We start from the raw sequence: 20866 nt of genomic DNA, 5'->3' as shown, positions 1-20866 counted from the left end.
TCCAGGACCTTTATGTTGACGGCCTATCCTTAGGGCAGATCTTCAATATCTGATCAGTGGGGTACACCACCTGGCACCCTCTGTCAATCAGCAGCCACCGGTGCCGGATGTGTGGAGTTGCAGAGCTACAGTTTCATAGTGGTCGCAGCCGGGAACTGCAGGTCTGCCCCACCCCCTCTCCCCTATTGATTAAAATACAAGGTGGATGCGCAGTACCCGGCCACAGCCATTATGTAGTTGACAGAGTGGTGCTGTGCAGCTCCACAACTCGCACATTGGGAGTTACACAGTTGACCCCGCAATGTCCTCCCAAACATAATGACGCCCCTACAATGTCCACCCACAGACTGTTACCCACAGTGCCCATTGCACAGTACAATGTCTCTAGTGTCACCCTACACAGTATAGTGTATGATGCCCTCCGTTTTCCACCTCAAACAATGTGATTACCCCACAGTGCCTCCAACATAATATAATGCTCCTATTTCCCCTCCTCCACCAAACATTATGATGCCATAGTGCCACTTTGGCACCCTGAACAGGGTTCCTCCACCCCACAGGCAATATCGATCTCTACGCTGCTCTACGCTCTACACGCTGCTCTGCTCTCTACACGCTGCTCTGCTCTCTACACGCTGCTCTGCTCTCTACACGCTGCTCTGCTCTCTACACGCTGCTCTGCTCTCTACACGCTGCTCTACACGCTGCTCTACGCTGCTCTACGCTCTACTCTCTACACGCTGCTCTACTCTCTACACGCTGCTCTACGCTCTACTCTCTACACGCTGCTCTACTCTCTACTCTCTACGCTGCTCTGCTCTACGCTGCTCTACGCTTTACTCTCTACGATCTACCCTCCCCTATTCCCGGTATAAGAGGATTAGTTCTCTGCTCTGTGCTGTCTGCTTCTGGGACAGCAGCCACCATATCGTGCCATCATTGCACCTCGTGCACCGAGCCTCAGGCAGCACAGGTGAATGGGGGAGCAGGGAGCTGATGCTCTCTGCTCCACCAAACTATTAAATTGTACACAAACCATCCGGGATGGTTGGGAGACATGGGCCTGACATATGTACGGCATAAAGAAGAGACGTTTACCCCGGGATATTAGAGGACGGTTCTGTAAAATGCCACACAGCAGCTGCTTTATGAATCACAAGCCCGGTGACCCCAGATTACAAGCCACAGTCTGCACCTCCTCTCCATGGAAACTTACTGAGAGGAGGATGAGAAGAAATCATATGTTTCCATAAGAAAATACATCCTTAATTGGTCAAATATGATTTTTTTTTTTCTTTCTCTCTAAATATAACCCCCCTCCGGCCCACCCCGGTGTACGAGATAACTAGCCATCATGCTCCGCTGTCATTGTCCTTTCCCGCCCTTTGCGGAGATTGCTGTTTCCATGGTGAGGTTATTAAGATGTCGCCATGGCAGCCAGCTGCGTTCTACAGGGTGAGAATTATTGGTTGGCAAGTTTCCTCCGGTTGCCAATCACAACATATAGAAGCTGCCGCCGCCACAATCCCCGGGGACACGGCGCGGCGCTCACAGCCAGACGACGGGTGCTGGCGACACAGGTGAGGTGTCTGTACGATGTCATGATATCAACATGTTGTCACGATACGGGAAAGTATTAAAGTGCTGTAACTTTGGATGTCTGTTGTGACGGTGTAAGTTGTCGCCTCTCAAAGTTTGTAATAATGTCCTCAATGTCACCACAGTGTCACAATATGGAGTCACAACATGTCAGGATATGATGTCTGTGTTCTGTGTAGTGAAGGCACATTCCCCTTCCCCCGATGGAGGACTGCACCATCCCCTCGTTCCCCAAATCTTCATCACTTTCGACCATTAGAACTTTTCCCTCTACTTTTCCTTTTCAACTGCTGCTCGTTTTCCATATTGACAACTTTCAACTCGGGGCCGTGTCCTCCATCATCCAACCTCCCCAAAAATAACCCGCCTGGTGTCTCCTCTCCACCCTCCTGCACCGCTCTCCATGAATTCACTCCTCCCTCCTATTACCATGCTGTTCCCCTCAGATTCTCCTCACCCGTTATTCCTATGCCAAGTTGGCTAGAAACTAGTATCTAAGACAGATCCACGACCACCCCTCCTGCAGTGCGGTCCCCTTCTCTGCTTTCCCCCCTAGTACAGTGCGGTCCCCTTCTCTGCTTTCCCCCTAGTACAGTGCGGTCCCCTTCTCTACATTCCCCCTAGTACAGTGCTGTCCCCTTCTCTGCTATCCCCCTAGTACAGTGCTGTCCCCTTCTCTACATTCCCCCTAGTACAGTGCTGTCCCCTTCTCTACTATCCCCCTAGTACAGTGCTGTCTCCTTCTCTGCTTTCCCCCTAGTACAGTGCTGTCCCCTTCTCTACTTTCCCCCCTAGTACAGTGCTGTCCCCTTCTCTGCTATCCCCCTAATACAGTGCTGTCCCCTTCTCTACATTCCCCCTAGTACAGTGCTGTCCCCTTCTCTGCTATCCCCCTAATACAGTGCTGTCCCCTTCTCTACATTCCCCCTAGTACAGTGCTGTCCCCTTCTCTGCTATCCCCCTAATACAGTGCTGTCCCCTTCTCTACATTCCCCCCTAGTACAGTGCTGTCCCCTTCTCTATCCCCCCTAGTACAGTGCTGTCTCCTCTACTATCCCCCTAGTACAGTGATGTCCCCTTCTCTACATTCCCCCTAGTACAGCGCTGTCTTCTTCTCTACATTCCCCCTATTACAGTGCTGTCTCCTCTACTATCCCCCTAGTACAGTGCTGTCCCCTTCTCTACTTTCCCCCTAGTACAGTGCTGTCCCCTTCTCTACTATCCCCCTAGTACAGCGCTGTCTTCTTCTCTACTTTCCCCTTAGTACAGTGCTGTACCCTTCTCTACATTCCCCCTAGTACAGTGCTGTCCCCTTCTCTACTATGCCCCTAGTACAGCGCTGTCTTCTTCTCTACTTTCCCCTTAGTACAGTGCTGTCCCCTTCTCTACATTCCCCCTAGTACAGTGCTGTCCCCTTCTCTACATTCCCCCTAGTACAGCGCTGTCTTCTCTACTTTCCCCCTAGTACAGTGCTGTCCCCTTCTCTACTATCCCCCTAGTACAGTGCGGTCCCCTTCTCTACTATCCCCCCTAGTACAGTGCTGTCCCCTTCTCTACTTTCCCCCTAGTACAGTGCTGTCCCCTTCTCTACTATCCCCCCTAGTACAGTGCGGTCCCCTTCTCTACTTTCCCTCTAGTACATTGCTGTCTCCTCTACTATCCCCCTAGTACAGTGCGGTCCCCTTCTCTACTTTCCCTCTAGTACATTGCTGTCTCCTCTACTATCCCCCTAGTACAGTGCTGTCCCCTTCTCTACATTCCCCCTAGTACAGTGCTGTCCCCTTCTCTACATTCCCCCTAGTACAGTGCTGTCCCCTTCTCTACTATCCCACTAGTACAGTGCTGTCCCCTTCTCTACATTCCCCCTAGTACAGTGCTGTCCCCTTCTCTACATTCCCCCTAGTACAGTGCTGTCTCCTTCTCTACATTCCCCCTAGTACAGTGCTGTCCCCTTCTCTACATTGCCCCTAGTACAGTGTTGTCTCCTTCTCTACATTCCCCCTAGTACAGTGCTGTCTCCTTCTCTACATTCCCCCTAGTACAGTGCTGTCCCCTTCTCTACATTCCCCCTAGTACAGTGCTGTCCCCTTCTCTACATTCCCCCTAGTACAGTGCTGTCCCCTTCTCTACATTCCCCCTAGTACAGTGCTGTCTCCTTCTCTACATTCCCCCTAGTACAGTGCTGTCCCCTTCTCTACATTCCCCCTAGTACAGTGCTGTCTCCTTCTATACTATCCCCCTAGTACAGTGCGGTCCCCTTCTCTACTTTCCCTCTAGTACATTGCGGTCTCCTTCTCTACTATCCCCCTAGTACATTGCTGTCTCCTTCTCTACTATCCCCCTAGTACAGTGTTGTCCCCTTCTCTACATTCCCCCTAGTACAGTGCTGTCCCCTTCTCTACATTCCCCCTAGTACAGTGCTGTCCCCTTCTCTACTATCCCCCTAGTACAGTGCTGTCCCCTTCTCTACATTCCCCCTAGTACAGTGCTGTCCCCTTCTCTACATTCCCCCTAGTACAGTGCTGTCTCCTTCTCTACATTCCCCCTAGTACAGTGCTGTCCCCTTCTCTACATTCCCCCTAGTACAGTGCTGTCCCCTTCTCTACATTCCCCCTAGTACAGTGTTGTCTCCTTCTCTACATTCCCCCTAGTACAGTGCTGTCTCCTTCTCTACATTCCCCCTAGTACAGTGCTGTCCCCTTCTCTACATTCCCCCTAGTACAGTGCTGTCCCCTTCTCTACATTCCCCCTAGTACAGTGCTGTCCCCTTCTCTACATTCCCCCTAGTACAGTGCTGTCCCCTTCTCTACATTCCCCCTAGTACAGTGCTGTCCCCTTCTCTACATTCCCCCTAGTACAGTGCTGTCTCCTTCTCTACATTCCCCCTAGTACAGTGCTGTCCCCTTCTCTACTATCCCCCTAGTACAGCGCTGTCTTCTTCTCTACTTTCCCCTTAGTACAGTGCTGTCCCCTTCTCTACATTCCCCCTAGTACAGTGCTGTCCCCTTCTCTACATTCCCCCTAGTACAGCGCTGTCTTCTCTACTTTCCCCCTAGTACAGTGCTGTCCCCTTCTCTACTATCCCCCTAGTACAGTGCGGTCCCCTTCTCTACTATCCCCCCTAGTACAGTGCGGTCCCCTTCTCTACTTTCCCTCTAGTACATTGCTGTCTCCTCTACTATCCCCCTAGTACAGTGCGGTCCCCTTCTCTACTTTCCCTCTAGTACATTGCTGTCTCCTCTACTATCCCCCTAGTACAGTGCTGTCCCCTTCTCTACATTCCCCCTAGTACAGTGCTGTCCCCTTCTCTACATTCCCCCTAGTACAGTGCTGTCCCCTTCTCTACATTCCCCCTAGTACAGTGCTGTCCCCTTCTCTACATTCCCCCTAGTACAGTGCTGTCCCCTTCTCTACTATCCCACTAGTACAGTGCTGTCCCCTTCTCTACATTCCCCCTAGTACAGTGCTGTCCCCTTCTCTACATTCCCCCTAGTACAGTGCTGTCTCCTTCTCTACTATCCCCCTAGTACAGTGCGGTCCCCTTCTCTACTTTCCCTCTAGTACATTGCTGTCTCCTTCTCTACTATCTCCCTAGTACAGTGCTGTCCCCTTCTCTACATTCCCCCTAGTACAGTGCTGTCCCCTTCTCTACATTCCCCCTAGTACAGTGCTGTCTCCTTCTCTACATTCCCCCTAGTACAGTGCTGTCCCCTTCTCTACATTCCCCCTAGTACAGTGCGGTCCCCTTCTCTACTTTCCCTCTAGTACATTGCGGTCTCCTTCTCTACTATCCCCCTAGTACATTGCTGTCTCCTTCTCTACTATCCCCCTAGTACAGTGCTGTCCCCTTCTCTACATTCCCCCTAGTACAGTGCTGTCCCCTTCTCTACATTCCCCCTAGTACAGTGCTGTCTCCTTCTCTACATTCCCCCTAGTACCGTGCTGTCCACTTCTCTACATTCCCCCTAGTACAGTGCTGTCCCCTTCTCTACATTGCCCCTAGTACAGTGTTGTCTCCTTCTCTACATTCCCCCTAGTACAGTGCTGTCTCCTTCTCTACATTCCCCCTAGTACAGTGCTGTCCCCTTCTCTACATTCCCCCTAGTACAGTGCTGTCCCCTTCTCTACATTCCCCCTAGTACAGTGCTGTCCCCTTCTCTACATTCCCCCTAGTACAGTGCTGTCTCCTTCTCTACATTCCCCCTAGTACAGTGCTGTCCCCTTCTCTACATTCCCCCTAGTACAGTGCTGTCTCCTTCTATACTATCCCCCTAGTACAGTGCGGTCCCCTTCTCTACTTTCCCTCTAGTACATTGCGGTCTCCTTCTCTACTATCCCCCTAGTACATTGCTGTCTCCTTCTCTACTATCCCCCTAGTACAGTGTTGTCCCCTTCTCTACATTCCCCCTAGTACAGTGCTGTCCCCTTCTCTACATTCCCCCTAGTACAGTGCTGTCCCCTTCTCTACATTCCCCCTAGTACAGTGCTGTCTCCTTCTCTACATTCCCCCTAGTACAGTGCTGTCCCCTTCTCTACATTCCCCCTAGTACAGTGCTGTCCCCTTCTCTACATTCCCCCTAGTACAGTGTTGTCTCCTTCTCTACATTCCCCCTAGTACAGTGCTGTCTCCTTCTCTACATTCCCCCTAGTACAGTGCTGTCCCCTTCTCTACATTCCCCCTAGTACAGTGCTGTCTCCTTCTATACTATCCCCCTAGTACAGTGCGGTCCCCTTCTCTACTTTCCCTCTAGTACATTGCGGTCTCCTTCTCTACTATCCCCCTAGTACATTGCTGTCTCCTTCTCTACTATCCCCCTAGTACAGTGTTGTCCCCTTCTCTACATTCCCCCTAGTACAGTGCTGTCCCCTTCTCTACATTCCCCCTAGTACAGTGCTGTCCCCTTCTCTACATTCCCCCTAGTACAGTGCTGTCTCCTTCTCTACATTCCCCCTAGTACAGTGCTGTCCCCTTCTCTACATTCCCCCTAGTACGGTGCTGTCCCCTTCTCTACATTCCCCCTAGTACAGTGCTGTCCCCTTCTCTACTATCCCCCTAGTACAGTGCTGTCTCCTTCTCTACATTCCCCCTAGTACAGTGCTGTCCCCTTCTCTACTATCCCCCTAGTACAGTGCTGTCCCCTTCTCTACATTCCCCCTAGTACAGTGCTGTCCCCTTCTCTACTATCCCCCTAGGAGGCGTGAATCTATTTTACCTGCTCTTCTCTGTAGTGATCCACTCCAGACTCCTGCAGACTGCGAACCCTTAAGATGGAGAATAAAGGCCGAAGTGACCATGATGTACAGCTGAAGAGGCGCGTGGACCAGGTGACGGACGAGGTGAGCTCAGATCACACGCGGTCACTTTCTAATTTGGGGCCACACTACGCTGCAGTGGAAACCTTACTTATTGGTCTGTCTATAAGGAAGCGCTTGTGACCCCGGGGAGTCCCCAGATAAAGATTCAGGGGGCAGGGGGTATTTGGGTCTCAGGTGCCTCCTTGGAAAGTGACTGCATGGTCACTTCTCAGGACTAAGATGATCTTGGGATCTACTGGAGATCCACTATGCAGACAGCAGTGCTATAACACTTCTGCTCTCTTTTGTAGTCTCTGGACATTACCCGTCGTATGGTGCAACTGGTGGAAGAGGTGAGAGATCGAAAGACAAACATTTGATTGCCGCATATGTTATTTGATTTTTTTCCTAAAATTCCTAAAAAAAATAAAGTTTTAGTTTAATACAGGTACAGATTGTGCTGCCTCCTCCTCTTATTTCTGTTTATAATGTAGGTACAGATAGTGCTGCTTCCTTGTCTTAGCCCTGTATATAACGTAAGTACAGATATCCCTGGCTGCAGCTTATCTCCATTAATGATGTAGGTACCGATAGTGTTGCCTCCTTGTCTTATTTCTGTTTATAATGTAGGTATAGATAGTGTTGCTTCCTTGACTTATTTTTGTTAATAATGTAGGTACAGATAGTGCTGCCACCCTGTTCAATTTCTGTTTATAATGTAGGTGCATATAGTGCTGCTTCCTTCTCCTATTAATAATGTAGGTACAGATAGTTTCCTCCCTGACTTATTTTCTGTTTATAATATAGGTACAGGTAGTGCTGCCTCCCTGTCTTTTCTTTTTATAATATAGCTACAGATAATGCTGCTTCCTTGTTTAATTTCTGTTAATAATGTAGGTACAGGTAGTGATTCCTCCCTGTCTTATTTTCTGTTTATAATGTAGGTATAGATAGCACTGCTTTCTTGTAGTTTTTCCTGTTAATAATGTAGGTACAGATAGTGCTGGTTCTTTGACTTATCTCTGTTTATAATATAGGTACAGATAGGCCTGTATAAGCCTCATCTCTATTAATCATGAAGGTACAGATAGTGCCCTGTCTTATTTCTGTTAATGTCTCCCTTACTTATCTCTGCCAACTATGTAGGTACAGATAGTGCCGCTTCCCTGACTTATCTCTGTTAATAATGTAGGTAGAAATTGTACTACCCCTTGTCTTATTTCTGCTATTATTGTAGGTTCAGACAGCTCCGCCTCCCTGTTAATGATGTGGGCATAGTGCTGTCTCCCTGTTTTATTTCTGTTAATGATGTGAATACAGATAGTACTGCCTCCTTTTTATCTCTCTTAATGATGTGGGACAGATAGATAAAACAGGGAGGAAGTACTATCTATACCCACATCATTAACATAGTACTGCCTCCCTGTTTTATCTCTGTTAATGATGTGGGTACAGATAGTACTGCCTCCCTGTTTTATCTCTGTTAATGATGTGTGTACAGATAGTACTGCCTCCCTGTTTTATCTCTGTTAATGATGTGGATACAGATAGTACTGCCTCCCTGTTTTATCTCTGTTAATGATGTGGATACAGATAGTACTGCCTCCCTGTTTTATCTAGGCTGCTTTCACACATCAGTTTTTTGCCATCAGGCACAATCCGGCAGAAACATGAAAAAACGCGTCCGGCATCTGTTGACGCCGGATGCGTTTTTTGCCCCATAGACTTCTATTAACGCCGGATTGCGCCGGATGGTCTTGCGTTCCATCCGGCAAAATTTGCATGTCCGGCGGCCGGATGGAGCCTTGAGGTGAACGTTTTTTTTCTCTGGTGAAAAACCGTATCTCGCCGAGATCCGGCGCCGTACGGCGTGTTTTATAATGGAAGTCAATGGACGGCGTAATATGTCAAAAAACGTATTACGGCACTGGATCCGTTTTTTTAACTGAGCATGCTCAGTATCAAAACGGATCCGTCAAAAAATGGAAGAAACGGATGGAAAAAACGGATCCGGCGAAAAGCGGATCAGTCGCATTCGTTTTTTCCGTCACTTTTTTTGCCGGATCGTGCCTGATGCCAAAAAACTGATGTGTGAAAGTAGCCTTAAAGGTGTGGGTACAGATAATACGGTCTACCTTTCCTGGGTTGTCTGGGAACGACATATAAATGGCTAATCCTTAGGATGGATCATCATTACCTGATTCCGCGCAGCGCCCCCGCCGATCAGCTGATTCCTGGCTGCCAGAACCACACAGTATATCACAACTCCATACCCTGCCTAGTGGCCATACATGGGTACTGCAGCTCAGTTCTCTGATGAAAAGCCTCATTACATTTTTTGTTTTATGTATATTTTTTAACAAGGCCCGATAATACTTATTATTATTATTATTATTATAATACGGAATATCAGATAATTTGATTTCCTCGTTCTATTTTCTAAATGGATCCATAACTATAGTTGTAGCACTAATAAATTATAGACGAAAACTAGTAACTTTTATATATTTTTCTTTACTCATTCCATTATGTGACAGAGTAAGGACGCTGGAATAAGGACACTGGTGATGCTGGATGAGCAGGGAGGTAAGATGACTATAATTAATAGCTTTTCATCTACTCAATGTTCTATAAACCCCCAAAATTGAGGCAAACAAAAAAGTAACAAAACAATCAAAGTTTTCCCAAACTTCCTGTACAAGTGTCAGCTAAAATAATAAGTTACTCTACAGTGGCCTCTAGTGGTGAAAATGTAGATTTCATCTACTAATATAATTACCCTACAGTGGCCTCTAGTGGTGAAAATGTAGATTACATCTACTAATATAATAAATTACCCTACAGTGGCCTCTAGTGGTGAAAATGTAGATTACATCTACTAATATAATAAATTACTCTACAGTGGCCTCTAGTGGTGAAAATGTAGATTACACCTGCTAATATAATAAATTACCCTACAGTGGCCTCTAGTGGTGAAAATGTAGATTACACCTACTAATATAATAAATTACCCTACAGTGGCCTCTAGTGGTGAAAATGTAGATTACACCTACTAATATAATAAATTACCCTACAGTGGCCTCTAGTGGTGAAAATGTAGCTTACACCTACTAATATAATAAATTACCCTACAGTGGCCTCTAGTGGTGAAAATGTAGATTACACCTACTAATATAATAAATTACCCTACAGTGGCCTCTAGTGGTGAAAATGTAGATTACACCTACTAATATAATAAATTACCCTACAGTGGCCTCTAGTGGTGAAAATGTAGATTACACCTACTAATATAATAAATTACCCTACAGTGGCCTCTAGTGGTGAAAATGTAGCTTACACCTACTAATATAATAAATTACCTTACAGTGGGCTCTAGTGGTGAAAATGTAGCTTACACCTACTAATATAATAAATTACCCTACAGTGGCCTTTAGTGGTGAAAATGTAGATTACATCTACTAATATAATAAATTACCCTACAGTGTCCTCTTGTGGTGAAAATGTAGATTACACCTGCTAATATAATAAATTACCCTATAGTGTCATCTACTGGTGAAAATGAAGATTACACCTACTAATATAATAAATTACCCTACAGTGGCCTCTTGTGGTGAAAATGTAGATTACACCTACTAATATAATAAATTACCCTACAGTGGCCTCTAGTGGTGAAAATGTAGCTTACACCTACTAATATAATAAATTACCCTACAGTGGCCTTTAGTGGTGAAAATGTAGATTACATCTACTAATATAATAAATTACCCTACAGTGTCCTCTTGTGGTGAAAATGTAGATTACACCTGCTAATATAATAAATTACCCTATAGTGTCATCTACTGGTGAAAATGAAGATTACACCTACTAATATAATAAATTACCCTACAGTGGCCTCTTGTGGTGAAAATGTAGATTACACCTACTAATATAATAAATTACCCTACAGTGGCCTCTAGCGATGAAAATGAAGATTACACCTACTAATATAATAAATTACCCTACAGTGTCCTCTACTGGTGAAAATGAAGATTACACCTACTAATATAATAAATTACCCTACAGTGGCCTCTAGTGGTGAAAATGTAGATTACACCTACTAATATAATAAATTACCCTACAGTGGCCTCTAGTGGTGAAAATGTAGATTACATCTACTAATATAATAAATTACTCTACAGTGGCCTCTAGTGGTGAAAATGTAGATTACACCTACTAATATAATAAATTACCCTACAGTGGCCTCTAGTGGTGAAAATGTAGCTTACACCTACTAATATAATAAATTACCCTACAGTGGCCTCTAGTGGTGAAAATGTAGATTACACCTACTAATATAATAAATTACCCTACAGTGGCCTCTAGTGGTGAAAATGTAGATTACACCTACTAATATAATAAATTACCCTACAGTGGCCTCTAGTGGTGAAAATGTAGCTTACACCTACTAATATAATAAATTACCCTACAGTGGCCTTTAGTGGTGAAAATGTAGATTACATCTACTAATATAATAAATTACCCTACAGTGTCCTCTTGTGGTGAAAATGTAGATTACACCTGCTAATATAATAAATTACCCTATAGTGTCATCTACTGGTGAAAATGAAGATTACACCTACTAATATAATAAATTACCCTACAGTGGCCTCTTGTGGTGAAAATGTAGATTACACCTACTAATATAATAAATTACCCTACAGTGGCCTCTAGCGATGAAAATGAAGATTACACCTACTAATATAATAAATTACCCTACAGTGGGCTCTAGTGGTGAAAATGAAGATTACACCTACTAATATAATAAATTACCCTACAGTGGCCACTAGCGGTGAAAATGAAGATTACACTTACTAATATAATAAATTACCCTATAGTGGCCTCTAGTGGTGAAAATATAGATTACACTGCTATGTTAATTTAGAAACATGGATGTAGCAGAGCTGAATTTGTTTGTTGACTAAATGAGATCCTGATGTTCAGTCCATGGAGGTCAAGAAGATGAACTTGTTAAATGATAATTTGCCAGGTATATCTGCTTGACAACCATAATTACTTTTGCATACCATATTATGATGATGGACCAGTAGTGTAAAACAGCAGGTTAAATAGCAAAGATGAAAATATGATGCCAGCATTATGATGGTGGGTTTAGCCATTTAGGTCAAAATGTCCTTATGTTTTTTAGCCCCACATCCATTGCGTCAATTTCGGACTCCTTTTTTTCTGGTAATATGGCCTTACCTCCGCACTGTCCTGACCTACATATTTATCCCATAAAAATAAAGTATCATGACTTGGCAGATATGTCTGAGAGTGGTCGTTTCTTAGACATTCATAATAGGTGGGACAGTGGCTGACAATATGACCTATCCTATAGACCCCCATACACAGTAAAGCATTGATACCAACTTTGAACTCCACATATAATGGACAGGTTTCACGATATGTGGAGCCGACCTTTGCTGCTTTGTGCTGTGGGAAGCTTGGAGCAGCAGGCGCCGTATAATGATGTGATTGTACCTCCTGCACCTGGACTCAGACGGCTTAGAGGGAAATCACAGTCTGGATGGTGGAGCAGGGGGACGACGGCTCCTTGCTCCATCATTGCATTTAGTTTTATCTGCATCCTAAGGTTGTAGATACCCAGTCATGTGTGTGGGGTAGTTGTGAGAGATAGCGGTCAGGTGATAGTTATATAAGAAACAGACAGCAAATAATCTATATATCCTTCTATCCACACAACCATCCATCCAACCATCCATCTATTCATCTATCCAACCATCTATTCATTCATCCATCCATTCATCCATCTATCTATTCATCCATCCATCCAACCATCCATCCATCCAACCATCCATCCAACCAACCATCCATCCAACCAACCATCCATCCAACCATCCAACCAACCATCCATCCACGCAACCATCCATCCACGCAACCATCCATCCATACAACCATCCATCCATCCATCCAACCATCCATCCATCCATCCAACCATCCATCCAACCAACCATCCATCCAACCATCCAACCAACCATCCATCCATCCAACCATCCATCCACACAACCATCCATCCACACAACCATCCATCCATACAACCATCCATCCATACAACCAACCATCCATACAACCAACCTTCCATTCAACCATCCATCCATCCATCCATCCATCCATACAACCAACCTTCCATTCAACCATCCATCCATCCATCCATCCATCCATCCATACAACCAACCTTCCATTCAACCATCCATCCATCCATCCATCCATCCATCCATCCATACAACCAACCATCCATACATACAACCAACCATCCATCCATCCATCCATCCATACAACCAACTATCCATTCAACCATCCATCCATCCGTCCGTCCGTCCGTCCGTCCATCTATCTTTTTATTTTATGCATTCAGAGCAGCTGGAGCGAATTGACAAGGGTTTGAACCAAATCAATCAGGATATGAGAGAAGCAGAAAAGAACCTAACGGACATGAGTAAATGCTGTGGACTCTGCTCCTGCGACAGGTAAAGGCTCCTATCTGTTACGTAAAATTCTGCATCCGTTTCTGTGAAGCTGACTATCATTGCTCCTGACCCCCCATATGCACATGCGCACTCGGTTGGCTCAGCGTGCATGTGTTCTGAGCAGGTAGGCTGGAATAATCCAGTGCCAGACTCCTCTGGTGACGGCTAATCTCCTTGACAAATGATTGGGCATGTTACAGGTCCTTCCACAGTAGATGTTCGGCCTTTGCTGGAGAAATCGGTGACCTTCAGAGCTGTAACCAAACCCATAACAAAGAAATTGTTAAAGACTAATACAATATTTTTTAATCGTGGCCCCGATCAGTTATAATTGTGATTCCTCAGGTTGACGAACAGCGCCACGTACAGAGCGGCCTGGGGTAAATCTAACGACGAGGTTGTCTCGGCTCAGCCTTCCCGAGTCGCTGATGAACGGGAAAGGATGATGATGAGCGGAAGCTACATCCGAAGGTAACACCATGTCAAATGGAAGAATTCGTCTCTATAAGTCTTTTCAGGCTCGCTCTTCACCGTTGTCCCTATTGGTTTGGGGTCACCCATTCATGGTCTATTTAATACAATGGGCCCATTATGGTTCTGAGGACCCAGGTCATAGACCTCAGCTCTAGTTGATCTACCGTTGGGTTATCCATGCCCAAATTAATAGTCCACCAACTTGTCCACGGATTAATCCTGCTTGATCCACAGGCCGGAGGTATCACAGACTGATGAATTATAGCAGCCCGTGTAGATTTTACTCTTAAACCCTGCAACATTTCAGTAAACACATACTTAGAAAAGTTGCCAGAAACTATTCGCCTTCGAAGACTAGTCCAAAAGTCCGGCCAAGGTGGCTTCTCCTCGCCCCAATCCCCATGAATGACAGGTCCATCACTCATATGTGTATAAAGGGCGAGAACTGTTATTCATCTGGAATGGGGTAGGAAGTAGCCAACAGCACTGCCTTTTGGACTAGTCATATGAGGTGCATAGTTTCTGGATTAATTTTTTTACTGAAACATTGCTCGGTTTCAAACTGAAACACGCACAGCTGAAATAACTCATTCAGTCACTGATTCTGCTTGTGGTTGCTGCCTGAGGTAAGAAGAGGCTGTTCAAACTGCTGTCCACCCAATCTATTACTGGAGATACCAGAGGTGCTGAGGTAAGAAGAGGCTGCTCACACTGCTGTCTACTCTATCTGATCTGGAGATACTGGAGATATCAGATATACTGGAGATACCAGATTTGCTGAGGTAAGGAGAGACCACTCAAACTGCTGTCCATTCTATCTGATCTAATACTGAAGAATACCAAATATGCTGAGGTAAGAAGAGGCTGCTTACACTGCTGCCCCTGTCAGTAGAGATACCAGAGGTGCTGAGGTGAGAATAGAGGCTGCTCACACTGCTGTCTTCTCTGACGAGACCACTCACACTGCTGTCCACCCTGTTTACCTTATCTAATACTGGATATACCAGAGGTGCTGAGGTGAGAATAGAGGCTGCTCACACTGCTGTCTTCCCTGACGACACCACTCACACTGCTGTCCACCCTGTTTACCTTATCTAATACTGGATATACCAGAGGTGCTGAGGTAAGAATAGAGGCTGCTCACACCACTGTCCGCTCTGTCTCTATGATCTAATGCTGGAGATACCATAGGTGCTGAGTTAAGAAGAGGCTATTCACTTTGCTGTCCACCCTGTCTATCTGATCTAATACTGGAGACACCAGAGGTGCTGAGGTAAGAAGAGACTGCTCACACTGCTGTCCCTCTCATACTGCTGCCCCTTTGTCACTAGAGTTACCAGAGGTGCTGAGGTAGGAATAGACCACTCACATTGCTGTCCATTCTATCTGATCAAATACTGGAGATACAAGAGGTGCTGAGGTAAACAGAGGCTGCTCACACTACCTTCCACCCTAACAAGACCACCCACACTGCTGTCCACCCTGTCTATGTTATCTAATATTGGAGATATCAGGAGTGCTGAGGTAAGAAGAGGCTGCTCACACCACTGTCCACCCTGTCTATCTTATCTAATATTGGAGATACCTGGAGTGCTGAGGTAAGAAGAGGCTGCTCACACTGCTGTCCACCCTGTTTCTGTAATGTAATACTGGAGATACCAGGAGTGCTGAGGTAAGAAGAGGCTGCTCACACTGCTGTCCACCCTGTTTCTGTTATGTAATACTGGAGATAACAGGGGTGCTGAGGTAAGAAGAGGCTGCTCATACTGCTATCCACCCTGTTTCCATTATGTAATACTGGAAATACCAGGAGTGCTGAGGTAAGAAGAGGCTGCTCACACTGATGTCCACCCTTTTTCTGTTATGTAATACTGGAGATACCAGGAGTGCTGAGGTAAGAAGAGGCTGCTCACACTGCTGTCCACCCTGTTTCTGTTATGCAATACTGGAGATACCAGGAGTGCTGAGGTAAGAAGAGGCTGCTCACACTGCTGTCCACCCTGTTTCTGTTATGTAATACTGGAGATACCAGGAGTGCTGAGGTTAGAAGAGGCTGCTCACACTGCTGTCCACCCTGTTTCTGTTATGTAATACTGGAGATACCAGGAGTGCTGAGGTAAGAAGAGGCTGCTCACACTGCTGTCCACCCTGTTTCTGTTATGTAATACTGGAGATACCAGGAGTGCTGAGGTAAGAAGAGGCTGCTCACACTGCTGTTCACCCTGTTTCTGTTGTGTAATACTGGAGATACCAGAAGTGCTGAGGTTAGAAGAGGCTGCTCACACTGCTGTCCACCCTGTTTCTGTTATGTAATACTGGAGATACGAGGAGTGCTGAGGTTAGACGAGGCTGCTCACACTGCTGTCCACCCTGTTTCTGTTATGTAATACTGGAGATACCAGGAGTGCTGAAGTAAGAAGAGGCTGCTCACACTGCTGTCCACTCTGTTTCTGTTATGTAATACTGGAGATACCAGGAGTGCTGAGGTAAGAAGAGGCTGCTCACACTGCTGTCCACCCTGTCTTTCTGAAAGCTAAGTGGCTGCTGTGATCTAAAGACAATGTGACAGTACTGCTTACTAATTTTTTTCTATTCCAGTAAAAACATTTTAACCATTACTTTTTTTTGTACTGTAGGATAACAAGAGATTCTCGAGAAGATGAGATGGAGGAAAACCTAACTCAAGTTGGAAGCATTCTGGGCAATCTCCGTAGCATGGCGCTGGACGTTGGAAATGAAATCGATATCCAGAACAAACAAGTTGAAAAAATCGTGGAGAAGGTGAGACGCGGAGACCTGGTCGGGGCAGGGGCCTTCAGTTTTAGGCACTTTTAATTATTTTTTTTTCTCCATTACAGGTTGCGGTAAATCAGGATCGAATACAAGATGCAAATACTAAGGCCAAGAAGATCCTGAAGAGCGTGTGATACATGATGTGGGTCTATGTGGAAAGTCGTCATATCTCTGTGGAAACGTCTTCGCTTACGGCCTTATATTGTAGGGATTCTTTAAATCCAGAGAAAGTGAAGCCCCATTAAACCTTCAGAGGTTTCTCCTTCTGAGAGTTGGTCTACATCTTCTCCTATGCATTTGTTTTGGCCAGATTTGCTGGAATCGATCAGCAATTTGGTGGAAAATGGCCCGAAAATATGTTTATTAATAAAGGGCTACCCAGACCCTATAGCACAATAAATGGAGGGGAGGGGTAACAAAAATGATACTCACCTGTCCTTGCCCGTGCCTTGTCTTCTTCTCCCTGGTCCTCACCCGGACGCTATTCCTGATTCCCGGGGCCGTGTAGCTTCTAGTCTGGACTATAAACTTTATTGCTTGTGCCTATATGTGATTCACATATGTGTGGACAGAGGGTGCACATACTTTTATGGCATAACGGAGGTCACGCTCTGCATTGTGTTTGTATTTTTTTCCATTGGAAAAGTAAAGTGGTGAAGTTGTAGGATTCTTGTCATGGTCTTCATCTCCATCACAATATGGTGTATATGTAAAAAGAAAGCTTCATTGGCCTCATCGTGGGAGTCTGTCGTGGGTTTTACGGTCGGTACGGTGCAGACTAATTGGATGGGTTTTAACGTTCTCCTCTTTCGGCCATCTTTGTCCTCCTACTTCTGAAGCCGGGGTGCATGATGCGTCCTAAGTCATCCACACTAGCCGGCATTGACATCCTGCCCAGGCACACTACAATACTTTGATCTGCCCTGCTCAGGGAAGATCACAGTGCGCCTGCGCAGGACCTCAATGCCGGCGCGTGTGGATGATGTAGGACGCGCCATAGGACACCCAGGCTTCAGAAGAAGGAGGACAAAGATGGCTGAAAGAGGAGGCGCCGGTGCTGGAGAACGGAGACACCCATCCAATTAGTCTGCACCGCACCACCCCTTAGGTGAGTATTATTAAGTGATTTTTACGTTGTACACATTGGCCTGGGCTCTTATATACAGTATGTTAGAATGCTATATATAAGAGCTCACTGGTGGTGGCCGCAGCTTATAGGCCCCAAATCTGCTGACAGGTTCCCTTTAAAGAAGTTTCCACTACTTTTACATTGATGGCCTATCCTTAGGGGCACTTTGCACACTACGACATCACAGGTGCGATGTCGGTGGGGTCAAATTGAAAGTGACGCACATCCGGCGTCGCAGGCGACATCGTAGTGTGTAAAGCCTTTTTGATACGATGAACGAGCGCAAAAGCGTCGTAATCGTATCATCGGTGTAGCGTCTGTCATTTCCATAATTTGGAAATGACCGCTGTTACGATGTTGTTCCTCGTTCCTGCGGCAGCACACATCGCTGTGTATGAAGCCGCAGGAGCGAGGAACATCTCCTTACCTGCGTCCCAGCCGGCAATGCGGAAGGAAGGAGGTGGGCGGGATGTTTACATCCCGCTCATCTCCGCCCCTCCGCTTCTATTGGCCGCCTGCCGTGTGACGTCGCTATGACGCCGTACGACCCGCCCCCTTAATAAGGAGGCGGGTCGCCGGCCAGAGCGACGTCGCAGGGCAGGTAAGTCCATGTGAAGCTGCCGTAGTGATAATGTTCGCTACGCCAGCTATCACAAGAGATCGCAGCTGTGACTGGGACTATCGTGCTCGGCATCGCACCATCGGCTTACGATGTCGCAGTGTGCAAAGTGTCCCTTAGATAAGGTCATCAATGTCTAATCGGCTGGCGTCAGACACCGCACACCCCAGCTGATCAGCTGATCTTGGTGCCGACGGTGGCAGCTAAAAATGCTCAGTTCTGGAGCTGCTCTTTCTTCTGATAGCCGCCATGGTTGGGACTGCACCTCTGCCTCCTATTGATTTGCATAGGAGGCAGATGCGCAGTACCCGGCCGCAGCCGCCATCAGAAGACGGAGCAGCTCCGGAACTTAGAATTTATGGCTGCCTGCTGCCCCCGGGAACAGCTGATTGGCAGGGGTGCTGGGTGTCAGACCCCGGCCATCAGACATTGATGACCTATCCTAAAGATAGGTAATCATTGTAAAAGTAGTGGACAACCCCTTTAACCCTTGACTGGTTGACAAGTTCTAAAAGTCTTAAAAAGTAACCGTCAATTTAAATCAATAGTACACATGAAAATAAACAACTTTGTGTTATATCTTATCAAATAAATCTGCTTCTTTCTCCTCCAGGACTGATCATTCATTTCTCAAAATTCTCAATTCATATAATAATAATAATAATAATTAATAAATAAAATAAAAATTAATAGGTAAAGGCTGTGTACACACAGCTCGTTTTTGGGTGCAGTCTTGTCAAAAAGCTGCATGCAAAACCTTATGCCAGCAAAGTCAATGAGAATCCTAAAGTTTTGTGCACATGTTGCTTTTTTCAATGCAGATTTGGTGCAGAAGTAAATCTGCAGCATGTCAATTCTTTGTGTTTTTGCAGTGTTTTTTTCCCACCCCAGAATACATAGAAAACGCACAAAAAAATAAAAAAACAAGGCAAAAAAGAGTGTTAAATATGTGTTTTTTTTCCCCTGAAGATTTGGTGCAGAAGTTTATGCAGCCAAACACTCAGCGTGTGCACATAACCAAAATCTGTATTCCGTGAATACGCACTGTCCCATTACTGAGATAGGACATGACAGTTGGTGCTCATAGAGTTCTATGGAGGAGGGAAGAGCTAGAGGCCGACACAGACATTCTACTGCTGGTTCCATAGAACTCTATAAACACTAACTGTCATCTCATTTCCAATCTCAATAATAGGGAAATCTGTATTCACTGAAGACACATTCTACCAATTAATTGAGAAAGAAAGATCAGTCCAGAAGGAGTCTTCTTTGCTCAGAAGGTTGGATTGTAGGGATTCAATAGGTTTGTAGATGTGTCAATGTGACGCCCTGGACTAGCCAGGTAGTCACACACAGGCCCCTGCACAACACTAACCCCCCCTAATACGGTGACAGCAGCCAACCTACAAAACCTAGTCACCTCCCTCAGGGTTTGATGTCCACACCAGGGAGGCGGAGCCAGGTGGTTGGCCACACCCACACATGCCCTGAGGCAGGGAAAAGGAGAGCAGATCAGTTTTGGAGAGGAGGAGAGCAGTTAAGAGGAGTAAATCTGTCCAGTGCCCTGGGTTGGAGCCCGGGCACTTTGGCTAGGAGGCAGACGGTGGTGGCCGCCTGCAGGAGCTGGGATTACATCCAGTGGAACCATAAGGGACCGGGGCAGGGTAGTGGCCCACCGGTACCGAACTGGGGAACCGCTTGGAAACCAGAGCACCAGTTTAGGGGGTACTCAGACCCCGTACGAGACCCAGAAGCCACTGCACCGAGTCGAATTCACTGATTGGGGTCTGGATTCTAGGTCCTTTCCCCACCCAAGACCCGAAGGAAGACAACAGCCCAACCAGAGGGATAGAAAGCCACCGCCCAGGCATCGAGATCCCACGGGCCAGCCCTCTGCGGGCAAGCGGGCTCTACTGGCACACACAAAGCTGGGGAGCGGACTACCGTTGCTCAGGCATAGGAGGCAAAGTCCTACTACAAGTGAGGTGCAGGAGAAAGGCGAATACCACCAACCTGAAAAGGGGAGAAGCGCAGCCGGCTGCGGGCACCGTCCATTAGCTTGTTTGGTTTACTAGAGACTCCAGTGTGTCTGTAATAGTGAGTACAGCAGTGCCCTCGGGCCGCGTACCGCACTGACACGCCAGCACGCACCCATCCCCTCGCCTCAGCACCTCCCTCGGGCCCCCGGGACCATCACCCCTTTACCCATGGAGGGGTCAACACCAAGCTGCGCAACACCGTCCCCGGGAGCCTAGTCAACGGCAGCGGTGGTGTCCATCCATTCACCACAACCCGTGGGTGGTGTCACGAACTTTAAATCTAAAAAAACCCCTTCAAAGCGCCAGCCCCCTTGCAGAGCGACGTGACCCCCCCGGTCCGGAGGTGCTCGAGCCATCGAGCCACCGACACATGGGCCCGGATCCGAGCGGC

The 20866-nt window shown here is 46.5% G+C and overlaps 1 protein-coding gene across 2 annotated transcripts; it reads left to right on the top strand.

Moving 5' to 3' along the window:
- Positions 1-1493: 1493 nt before the first annotated feature.
- LOC142250375 (synaptosomal-associated protein 25-like) lies at positions 1494-17338 on the top strand. 2 transcript variants are annotated; one of them, XM_075322529.1, is made up of 8 exons: positions 1494-1580; positions 6829-6936; positions 7206-7247; positions 9432-9480; positions 13310-13421; positions 13767-13892; positions 16532-16676; positions 16754-17338. In XM_075322529.1, exons 2-8 carry the CDS (start codon positions 6868-6870, stop codon positions 16820-16822), a joined length of 612 nt encoding a protein of 203 aa, XP_075178644.1. In that variant the 5' UTR covers positions 1494-1580; positions 6829-6867; the 3' UTR covers positions 16823-17338. The 2 variants fall into 2 exon arrangements, with proteins under 2 accessions (XP_075178644.1, XP_075178645.1); XM_075322530.1 differs by lacking the exons at positions 1494-1580; positions 6829-6936; positions 7206-7247 and adding an exon at positions 7937-7975.
- Positions 17339-20866: the final 3528 nt, after the last annotated feature.

Source organism: Anomaloglossus baeobatrachus, chromosome 9, assembly GCF_048569485.1.
Source record: "Anomaloglossus baeobatrachus isolate aAnoBae1 chromosome 9, aAnoBae1.hap1, whole genome shotgun sequence".
In the NCBI taxonomy this organism is placed as follows: Eukaryota; Metazoa; Chordata; class Amphibia; order Anura; family Aromobatidae; genus Anomaloglossus; species Anomaloglossus baeobatrachus.
The sequence above is the reverse complement of the archived record's forward strand: the minus strand, read 5'-3'. Positions and strand labels throughout refer to the sequence as shown.

Excerpts from the sequence above, each read along its gene's own strand:
- LOC142250375 (XM_075322529.1), top strand. The coding sequence starts at position 6,868 with ATGGAGAATAAAGGCCGAAGTGACCATGATGTACAGCTGAAGAGGCGC. Across the intron at positions 9,481-13,309 it reads GATGCTGGATGAGCAGGGAG|AGCAGCTGGAGCGAATTGAC; the intron begins GTAAGATGACTA and ends TTATGCATTCAG. Across the intron at positions 13,422-13,766 it reads GGACTCTGCTCCTGCGACAG|GTTGACGAACAGCGCCACGT; the intron begins GTAAAGGCTCCT and ends GTGATTCCTCAG.